The sequence below is a fragment of the Trachymyrmex septentrionalis genome, unplaced genomic scaffold (assembly GCF_001594115.1).
Source record: "Trachymyrmex septentrionalis isolate Tsep2-gDNA-1 unplaced genomic scaffold, Tsep1.0 scaffold62, whole genome shotgun sequence".
Classification (NCBI taxonomy): Eukaryota; Metazoa; Arthropoda; class Insecta; order Hymenoptera; family Formicidae; genus Trachymyrmex; species Trachymyrmex septentrionalis.
The window spans coordinates 1,532,126-1,542,759 of NW_017305800.1; the positions used below are offsets into that span (position 1 = coordinate 1,532,126).

A 10,634-nucleotide genomic window follows, 5' to 3' on the forward strand; every position below is an offset into this window, starting at 1 on the left:
GGAAAAATATAATTTACATATAATCATTTTTCTACTTAACGACTTAATTAACATGTGAAGATAATTATTTAGAAGAGTTATTAGATATTCATGAATAAATAATTTTTTCGAGATTTGTGATGTAAAACAACATGATTTCTCCATTTTTCAAAAATTAATATCTTAATTAATATCTAAAAGAGAAATAAGTTATGTTTTTACATAGAAAAGAGATCCAATTATTTATTAGTATTTATTAATTACTGATTTATTGGAACATTTTAATTTATTGCTATCAATAAATTATTATTATATAGAAATCGAAGAGAATCGGATAAAAAATTGTCACGAGTGAAATATCCGCAACATTTTGTTGAAAATAGCGTTAATTACTTCTGTGGTCATTGAAATTGCTAATTATTTTCAACGCGTGTCCGATAACTGTACGGCAGATGTCGAATAAATATAAGAAAACGTCGGGACAAAACAAGATGAGACGAGTGGCGAAGCGCGGATAACGGTAACGCGTGACGCGCTCGTTTCACCTGTCCCAATATGTCTTATATCCGATATAGTCGATCCCCCTGGCCCAAAGAGAGGAGAAACGAGCCGGTGTAACGAGCGCGCGTGTCCAACAATTTACATATATGGCGCAAAGTGCACCATCGTGCGGTGCGGCAAGTGTGCAAGGTGCAATCGGCTCTCTCGGCGCATCTCGTACGTTCGTGTGTACTATACACACGCTGCACATTGATATCACCTGAGAAGGAAGGAAACTGCGAGGCGTGAGAGAGGGAGGAAGAGGCTTTGCGCGGCTGTATGTCAGGGGGCCAAGCTAACGGTCCACCCAGACTCTCAGGACTCTCTGTAATCCAATCGTTGCAACGCAACTCGCGTCTGCTTTTCTCTCTTTCTCCCCATCTCCCGCCTTCCTTTCGCGGCTTCCCGGCTCGTTGCGCATACGTCGTATCGGACCGTGACGTTCATCCGGAAGACTGAATTCGCTGAAACGATCGCGATAGATTTCTGCTACTTCCTTCCGAAGAACGCCAAGAAAAACAATGTAATTTTGCCGGCTTTGAAAGAAAGCCACATTATTATGCTCCTTCCTTTGAAAATTCAATGATTTTTTTTATTTACCTCGCAGTTACTCAATTAAACATGATATCGATAGGACAATGTCGGAAAATAATTGCAGTTAAAATATGTGTGTTTAAAAATAATATCATACGAAAAATTAATTTAATAATTTCCGTAGAAATGAATTACAGAACTTTTTACTTTCCTCTTATTTCAACTTTGACATTTAATTTTGTTGCTTAAAAAATAATTTTTATCACATTTTGTGATTTTAATGAAAGAAAAACACAGAATATCTTTAGGTGTATCTATCTATAAAAATAACTTACGAGTAATTATTTTGATATTACAGATGCGGAAGTTACGGGAGAACGAGGGAAACCGACCGATACAGTCAACATCTCGCATAGAGAAAAAAAATCTCAAAGACGATGATTACATGGTACGTTATTCTTTATCTTATAATTATATATAATGAGTATTTTTTTAAATAATTCCGTTGATACAAATGCTTCCTCGGGCGAGAATTTTTTATAAAATTTTTCAAAATTTCTATGTAATTTTATAACTTTCTCACGTTTTTTATACAGATTGGAATACTTCTCAGAAAATCTACATCTTTTTTCAGAATTTTCTATATATATTAATTATGAAATATCGTAAGATTTCTAAGATTTTTTGTAAGTATAATTCTTGGTGAAGTGTTATAAAATCTAAGAAATTAAAATATATTTTTAAAAAATTATAATATGAGAAATCTCAAAATATTTCAGAATTCACTTGTATGAAAAATTCTGAGAGAAGATGCAAATTCTTTCCGAATATTTCTGAGAGAGAAGACGCAAATTCTTTCCGAATATTTCTAAGTATTTCTGAAAGATGTTCCAATTCATATCAAAATTATAAGAAAAAATTTCATCAGGGTCTGATATGCAAAATTACTTCAATTATTTTTCTGTATAAATCTATTATAATATTTCAATTGTATTGAGTTCTACGAGATATACGTAAGTGATTATTTATTATCATATTTCTCACAATATCTCTCATATCTCGCGATAAAAGTGTATAATGACATAATAAGAATTAAGGTGGGGTATCGTTTAAGGTGAGGTCATATATGCGCGCAATAGAATCCAACAGAGCCATAAATGAAATCGAGGTCGAGCGTCTTCGTGAACTCGCGCTTGAACAGCAGGAAGTCATCGAAATACTTAGACAGGCAGTTAAGGTAATGGAATTTTTCTTAGGAAATATGAATTGAAAATTTGAAAAATATAATTTTTTATTTTTCTTATAAATTTTGAAGGCTTGTAAAATACTGAAACTATTATACATCATTAATTTGAAAGAAATTAAAAAAAATATTTTAACCCTAAATCTGCAAGTTAAAAAAAAACATATCAAATAAGAGTATAGATATCTTAATGTGAAAAAGATGATAGATTATATAAAGATTATATTGAGTAAATTAAAAATTTGCGTACTAATAAAACCAATCATTCTAGTAGAAACTAAATTTGAAAAATAAAATCGGATATCTTTATGTGTTACTTAAGGAGAGAGAGAGAAAGTTGGAGCAGTTATCCAACAAGAAGAGGAAGGAGGAATTTTATAAACAGTGGCTAGAGTTAGAACCGGTGGCTGAAGTGGATGACGAGGAGGATCATGAAGATGATGACAGCGCTCTATCGAGTGCTCCGTCCTCGATGTCGCCACAACCTGGGGGTTATGGTCAGTGGCAAGGCAATGGTGTCACTAGAGAAGCGTATGAAGCCGTTCTCATCGAGATCGAGAATCTACAATCAAGGCTTCTTAAAGAGCAACGCGAGCTATCGCATGCCAGAATTCAAATTTGCGACTTGGAGAAAGCACTCTTGCAAGAGGTAAAATTTGTAATTGTAATATAATCGGTGTATAATGCGATTAATTATAATACAATAGGCTTATAATGGCTATATAATATATAGGCTTGGCAATTTCTTTTCGTTTACATTATAATTGATACTTATAATGACGGATAGATTATAACCTAGGAGTACATGAAGAATCTTTAGCTTATAATATTGCATACCTGAAAGTTTTGATAAAGGCTTTTACACTTCACAGAGATGTGCTGATCGTGACAAAGAATTAAGTGAGTTGAATGATAAGCTTCGAGCTGCTGAGGAACGAGAAGCCGCACTTTTGGTGGAACTTTCGGAGATACGAGAGCAAAATGAGCTGCTGGAATTTCGATTGCTCGAAATGGAAGAAATACCTATACGCAAAGATACTCCCGATACGGTGGACAGCGGTATCGTTTCACCAGAACCTGTTCATACGAACAAGGTGAGCTTTCGTCTCGTATTGCGCATCAACTTTAATTTAAATTAATACAGATAAAATAACTAGTCACTTGGGAATTTTTACTTATTATAAAATTAGAAAGGAATTTTTTTACTTCTTACATAAAATTATTATTGGTACGCTAACAATCATTCGTGTATCTTCCATTTATATCTTGCAATGCAATGATATTTCAGGATCATTCAATCAACAAACAGAGAAGCCGTGCCGTGGCAACCGTGATACCCTACACGAATGCTACAATGAACTCTATAAAATCCACGTCACCCGTGTTACCGCGAAAGCCCCCGCTTACCCTTCAGGAAAGTGGTATCTTTGAGGAGGAAGAAGAAGAAGAAGAAAAAGAGTATGAAGAAGAGCACGACATCGAGTTTACTAGCCGCGGTACTCAAACGGAAGCACCGTCCGGCGAACTCCTGCAGGAAGTGCAGCGTCTTCAAGAATTAAGGGCTCGAATTCAGGAACGAGCGGCTAAGATCACAACACCTGTCTTCCATCCGATTGATTCATCTAAGATTTGCTTTGATGTGTCAACAGTGGATTCGATAGTCCAGCTGACTTCCTATCAAGAGCGCGTTCGTGATCTCGAAGAGAGACTTGAAATGTATGAGGAAGCTGAAAAGAATCGGGAACAAGAAAAGCGGCTGTCTAAACAACGGGAGGAGGAGCTATTGGATGAAAACTACAGACTTACAGAGAGAACATACTGGTTGGAAAATGAACTGCGGACCATCGGCGCAAAGTGTACCGTCAGCGAGACTAACAGTGGAGAGACAACTGTCATGCATCAAATAAACATGGGACAAAATAAACATCCAGAAGTTGTACAGGACTTGGAAATTGTACAAAATCAACTTAAAGATGCAAATTGCACGCGTGCTGTTCAAACCATAGAAACATACGGAAATTACATGGCTACAGAATGTTCTCGATGTCAAGATAAAGATAAATCCGACAAGCAGATTACTCTGGGTGCTGGACGTAGTATCACGGTAATATATGTTGTATCTATCTAACTCTTTTTCAAATTTATTTATCAATTTGAATAACTTAATTTTATGTAACGGAGATGTTTCTTCTTTAATTCGAAGTAAACAATAAACGATCATTGCATATTTTACAGCTTGTATCCCTAAAGGAGAAGGAGAACAAAGATGGACTGAAACTCTGTAAATCTGAAGAACCGGCCGTAACTGATCTTACCAAAAACGACATAGAAAAGAAGGTTAGCCGAAGACGAGTTAGGAGTAACGAGCGCGAAATACGGTCCGCGAAAACAGCAAAAATGACAAATGTCAGATTCGTCCACGACGTCTCCTTTGGGCGAAAAAATCATCCGTTGGTCTTGTATCAGGAAATTTGTGTTTAGCTTATGCCGTCGCTATATCAAATCCTTAACAACGAACTCTAGTAAGACGGGCGTGGCTTAAAAATTCAATAACATCGTCTAGTAAACTTTCGCTATAATTCCCCGTTTTCACACCGAAGAAAGTTGTGCTCGCGTTATAATTAAAAGCTGATGTCTGCCTAAGTTGATATGTAGTTTTTGAGAAGCTGGGAATCTTCCTCCCAATAGAGGATTGCGCGGAAGAAAGCGCATGTTCTCCGGAGCGACAGTTTCCAGAAAATAGCGACGAACGAAAGAAGACCGAGGTCGTGGAGAGAAAATGCGGATGAGGAGGTGAGGAAGAGAAGGAGAAGGAAAGCTAACCGACAGCATATCTACCTTACGTCTTTGAACGTACGTATATGAGACAGACGACCGACAAGCTCAGTTTTATTTGGAAAACATGAAAAAAAAAATAATTATCAAATATGATAGCCAAATATAACCAAATGTCTCAGATTACAATAAATCCATCAGATTCATCAAAGTATCTGATACTTTGCTAATCTTTCTCCGGACATTTTTCAGAATCTGTTCTTGATAAAATTTGCTATCTCAGATATCGTGCTAACATTTTGCTTGCTGAAATATTGTAGCGCTGTAATTCTTTTTTTTTTTTTTAGTTGTGCTTGTGATATTAATATTCTCAAAATTGTCGCGTAATAATTATATTTACATTCTCAAAATTATCAATTACAGTGTAGTGCACTCTACAACTTTTTATGTATTTTGATTATTCATCGAATTATATTCAAAAAATTCCGACTAGCTACTTTGGACTGTAGTAGAGCTTTACAGCAAATTTCCGCCTATGGTATAATCACAACATTATACATTACGCGCTTGATACCAATTGGTGATGGTAACGATTATGCTTCACTTCTCCTATTTTCTTCATCTGTCTCATAGAAATTAGAATTATAGTAAAATGTATAAGCATAACGTAGCATAACATAAGACTATCTGGACCAAATAAACTTTATGCTGAATCCAGCATAAAGTTTCCATATTGATATGTTTACATAACATTCTCTAAACGTTTGATGCTATGCTATGCTTATGCATTTTGTGTGCTATTAGTCTTATTAGTTCTTAACCGCTATGGCAACATATATTCGTAAAAATAACGAGCATTAATTTTATTTAAAGTAAAAATTTCTTTATTTTAAGACAAAAGTATGCATCAAAATTTAATATTTAGCGATATTTTATTAATAATATTTAGTGATTATTATTACTTTTTCGCTATATTTAAAACAGTACTATATAGCAGATTTGGCTGCCACATAAAAAATCTTTTAAGCGTTTACAGTCGTTTTATGTATTGGATATTTAGGCAATTATTGTTTTTAATACCAAAGAATTAAAACTTGTACGGCACGAAAAGATTACAGAAACATTCGTGAAATCACTGTAAGATTGCAACAAATATATCATGCAGTAATATTTTTTACAATATTTTTATCATTAATATCGCTACAAATTGTTGTTGAAATTGTGTCTCTATAATGTCTGTAATATTTTACCGTAATTCACAAGATTACAATGTTGCTGTAATATATTTGAAAATTTCTATGCTGTACATGATGTAAGCTCATGCTTCACCGTTGTTCTTTACGCAGGTGATCTATTTTCGCTGGAGATAAATGCGAGAAGAGGTTCTCCATCGTCTCTCGTCGTCGTAGACTCTGTCCATCAACCCACGAGTTCCATGGAAGAGTCAATGAACCCGTGGGTAAAACCCGCGGCACAAACGAGGTAAGATAATTTTTCTAAACACTCATAGTAATTTTAATAAGTAGTGAATCATAATCAGTTTCCTAAGCACTTCAAAACTTAGATTCAATTCATTCTACAAATTGGACATCGATTTATGTCTGCGTAGCTGATATTACTTATGCAAATAAAAGAAGGACGTGCAAAATAAACATAGCATAGAGACACGTTAGCGATCGGTTAACTTTGAGTCAGTTTATCTATAAGTGTTCTGACTTCGGTCGGTCCTCATTGATTTTAAATCATAAATAACAGTTCTTTTATATAAATATTTTTACAATTTCTTACAGGACAATACGGCTGGCGCTGCTTGGTGTGCCCAAGTGACGATCAGAAATGGTACGTCCTAGAAATAAAACGAGGGCGCCTGCGGATCAAGTGCCAACCTGAACCCTCGGTTTGGCGTACTTCACCTTCCCCACGTCACGACCAATCTTTTCGTACAAGCTGTGAAATCAAGTGCCAAATAAGCCGTAGATTATATATATCTCCCTCACACGCGAGCGTAAATTGTATAAAGCGTTATTATAAAATAATTATAACGATGTTTTGTAATAATTATTACAAAGTGCAATAATTATTACAAAATAATTTCATATATGATTCGAAATATTCGCGATTGATGCATTTTTAAGAGATAAAGAATGACGCCCAGAAAAAAATCAGATTGAAGATGACTGCATTAAACAGACGTGTATTTGTACCAAGTGACGTATCAAATGTATCTTCGAATCCTTATAGTATGTCTCTATCGAAATTTAAATCCACGTTTCGACATAAATTTAAATTTGATATAACAAAAATGCAATTGTGCGTGCGTAAGCTAATTTGATATCACACATCACATGTGTGTCGCAAATTATCGCGCGATTCGTGATACCATGCATTCAATGATCCACAAAGGCATGTCTGTGTAGTGCCGTTGAGATTCTATAATGTCTATATCAACGACTATTGGAGATTCTATTATAATTTCCATCATTATACACTGTGTGAGGAGTCGTTAGAAAAAGTAATTGTAGGAAAGTAATATATATGTATCATAAGAGGAATATATAAATTCCTCAATGATTCACTTTACTCCGATATCTTTTTCTTTTAGCTTTTCATGTTAAACTTTTGCACGGCAATTTTACGCGATAAAGTATATAATAGAATTATATACTGAATTAAATTGAGATAATTGCTACCTTCACTGTAGAATATCATTTCATGAATCTTATTGAAACTAAGCTAGGCTTGCGTGTGGCTTTATGAAAAAATATTCTTTTGGAAAAATATATACATGTATGTGCGTACGTATGCTTTAACATTTAATGTTCATTGATATGCGTATAGTTAGTGTGTAAAGAATGTGTTTCTAGTCCTACTTTTCGTTCGATCGTATAACACACCGAACGTGCCTTAGCATTATATATATCAATCTTGAGTGATTTGATAGATTTAGTATTTTTCGCAAAAGTGTGCATATACAAACACTTACCATATTTATGCAGTATAGATTTTCGGAGCAAAAATTATTCGATCAAGCCTATTTGACCACTATGGCGCTGTTTGCTTACAGATTCATTTCATATATAGAATTGATTTTATTCGTAATGTGTGTGTATCTATAAGAAATGAATAAAACTGCCCATCTGTTCTCCGTCTTTCTTTCTTATTATTATAAATTGCTAATTTCTAGAATGAATAAGTTAAAGCAAATCTTATATTTATTATTCAAATAATATATCATTTTATTTGAATAATATTAATAATTTAATTTTGAATAGTTACAAAACAGAACATCCTATTCGGTTTATATAGTCAATTAATCATATTTTATCATATATCTATCGACAAAAGATATAGATTAGAGCGGAATATTTTACAAAATCTGTTTTTGGCAGATTTTATTGGGTGCTGTTACTTGTTACGATTTGCAGCTATGTCCTTTGATTAGAGGATTTGGATGTGTTCTCTGGAATTTTCGCCTGTTTATCGGGGATTCCTCGTTTGCCGTAGGCGGTAGATGCAGCGACGCCCATCAGCAAGGATGGCAATGTACATTCCATAAAACGGACTCTTTCGACGAGTTCGTTACGCTTTCTCTCCAACGAAGCGTTCCTCTTCTCGTAGCTTTTCAGCATTTGCCTCCAATAACTTTTTTTACTAGTATTAATTTCACTTACAGTTCTATCTATATTAGTATTTGCCACAGCGGCTGAGGTTCTGGAGAAATCAGCCATCGTTCACAAAAAATTTTGACAAGCTGAAATTAGGTTATTAAATAAACGTGAATAAACGCTTTAGGCTACATCATGAAGTATCTTCCATTAACATCAACCTTTAATCTTTAAGTTTCGAGTCACGTTAGTATCAAAATAACCAAAAAAGATATAAAATGATATGAAATGACAAGTGACATGGCGATATAAATGAAAATGGCTCAACATTATTGGAAGTCGTCGGAATTATCATTACGCCGTTATTATTCATTATTTCAAATTAGACTGAATTCATTTTGTTTAAATTAAACACGATGGAAACAGTAAGCGACGTGAAAGATATCGCAAAACTTATTCCTCTTCCCATCACGATTCCATCGAAGCAAGAGGTTGTGCACATGAGTCACACCCCTTCGTCAACACATTCACAATCTAAACTGCCCCTTTGTCCTGCATATCGCTTCTGCAGGGAGTTAAGAGAGCCTTATCGTTCGCCTATGCTTGATAGAGATCACCAACAAGTAGGTCGAATTTAGAAATCAAATCTAATAAACGCACACCTTTTCCGTCACAATTTTATAATTTATTTTATCTATTTGATATCGCAAATAATAAGTCAAGAAAATTTGAGTTATTATAAATAATAGACGTGTACATTTAAAATTTTATTTAAAGAAATGATATAGAAGTATTAATAAATATTGCGAAATAAGTGATCTTATCATTAAAAATCATTGCAATTTATTTAACGTACATATGTATGCGTAAATGTCCATAATTAATTTACTTGAGTCTACATTGAGAGGAAAATAACAAATTGCTAACAGATCACGATACTCCATGATTTATTGCAAGCGATTAAAGAAGCTGCGTTAAAATTGATACAATTAATTACGATAGAGGAGCAATGGAGGGAAGGCGTAGATCCTCGAATACGATATTCAGGACAATATGAGAGGAGTACTCAAGTAATAAAATTTGTATTTTTGAATTTATCACATTTGCGATAAAAAATAATTAGAGGGAATTGAAAATAAAATAGCACTAATTGTGAGTAACTTCTGTTAGCCGCATAATCCTGAATCTGGATTAATCGCGAGCACATCCTCCTCAGTTTGTGTACTCTGTGGCGTCGCACTTCATCTGAAGAATTCTTCAGAGAATCCAAGGCAATTCGATAGAGGAAGCAGTGATAATTATAGTCACGGTATCTCATCGAAACAGCTTGAGAATATATTGAAAAAGATCTATATAATTCCTTTACCTGCCGAAAAGGATAAAAATAGCGATGATTCCTCTAATCCTGGAAGTATACTTGATTATATTCTTTCCAAAGAAAATAATATTAATCGCACGAAAGGACGAGAAAAAGTCTTTTCAAAAATCCAGTCCACTGATATGAGTGAGAGCGGATTACAACCAAAGCTATTGTTTATACAACAAAAATCTTCCGGTAGGATCGCGCCTCAAACACGTCAAGACGAGTCTCAACGAAGGTGTGGTAGTACAAGTCAAGTGTCGAGATACGTTAGTGAGTAAAAAAAAATAGATTTTATTTCTGAAAGGAATTCCTGTTGCTTCTATATTTTACAATCAACTGTCAAGAGATAATAGATGCTATTTATATAAGCGATGACTGTTGTTCATGTAAAATAGCTAGCAAACATGATTATAAGACCAATGGATCATCACATCGATGCGTCGTCAATATACCATCTACAATTTCCTCCACCCAAGAAGCAGCGACGCTTACTCAGGAAATGGTAAATCAAATTAATAAATATTGCTTATATTAAAAAAATTGAACAAGAATATCTCTGCTCTTTCCCCTCCCCTCTCTCTTTCTCCCCCCCCTC

At 34.4% G+C, this 10,634-nt stretch overlaps 3 protein-coding genes and 1 long non-coding RNA gene across 6 annotated transcripts in view; 2 read left to right on the forward strand and 2 right to left on the reverse strand.

Annotated features, from left to right (window-relative positions):
* Nucleotides 1-3,184, reverse strand: part of LOC108752860 — a 23,293-nt gene extending 20,109 nt beyond the window's left edge. Inside the window, exon 1 of the mRNA XM_018494020.1 lies at nt 3,134-3,184. The gene's annotated coding sequence lies outside the window, so the exon portion shown is untranslated. The remainder of the gene's footprint in view (nt 1-3,133) is intronic.
* LOC108752855 (janus kinase and microtubule-interacting protein 1) overlaps nt 1-6,924 on the forward strand; it is a 20,910-nt gene extending 13,986 nt beyond the window's left edge. The window contains exons 7-14 of one of the 3 annotated variants that reach the window (XM_018494013.1): nt 1,412-1,501; nt 2,168-2,290; nt 2,619-2,945; nt 3,169-3,390; nt 3,585-4,400; nt 4,532-5,149; nt 6,418-6,553; nt 6,862-6,924. In XM_018494013.1, coding sequence (XP_018349515.1) covers nt 1,412-1,501; nt 2,168-2,290; nt 2,619-2,945; nt 3,169-3,390; nt 3,585-4,400; nt 4,532-4,777 — 1,824 coding nt within the window. In that variant the 3' untranslated portion in view covers nt 4,778-5,149; nt 6,418-6,553; nt 6,862-6,924. The remainder of the gene's footprint in view (nt 1-1,411; nt 1,502-2,167; nt 2,291-2,618; nt 2,946-3,168; nt 3,391-3,584; nt 4,401-4,531; nt 5,150-6,417; nt 6,554-6,861) is intronic. The other 2 variants (XM_018494014.1, XM_018494015.1) reach the window with 2 other exon arrangements.
* LOC108752861 lies at nt 6,860-8,972 on the reverse strand. The gene is made up of 3 exons (XR_001939584.1): nt 8,898-8,972; nt 8,481-8,822; nt 6,860-8,181 (listed from the first exon to the last, which is right to left on the reverse strand). It is a non-coding gene; the product is annotated as an uncharacterized LOC108752861 (long non-coding RNA).
* A 100-nt stretch (nt 8,973-9,072) lies between these two features.
* The window catches only part of LOC108752857, a 2,875-nt gene continuing 1,313 nt past the window's right edge, over nt 9,073-10,634 (forward strand). The window contains exons 1-4 of the mRNA XM_018494016.1: nt 9,073-9,299; nt 9,606-9,746; nt 9,847-10,309; nt 10,435-10,541. Coding sequence (XP_018349518.1) covers nt 9,093-9,299; nt 9,606-9,746; nt 9,847-10,309; nt 10,435-10,541 — 918 coding nt within the window. The 5' untranslated portion in view covers nt 9,073-9,092. The remainder of the gene's footprint in view (nt 9,300-9,605; nt 9,747-9,846; nt 10,310-10,434; nt 10,542-10,634) is intronic.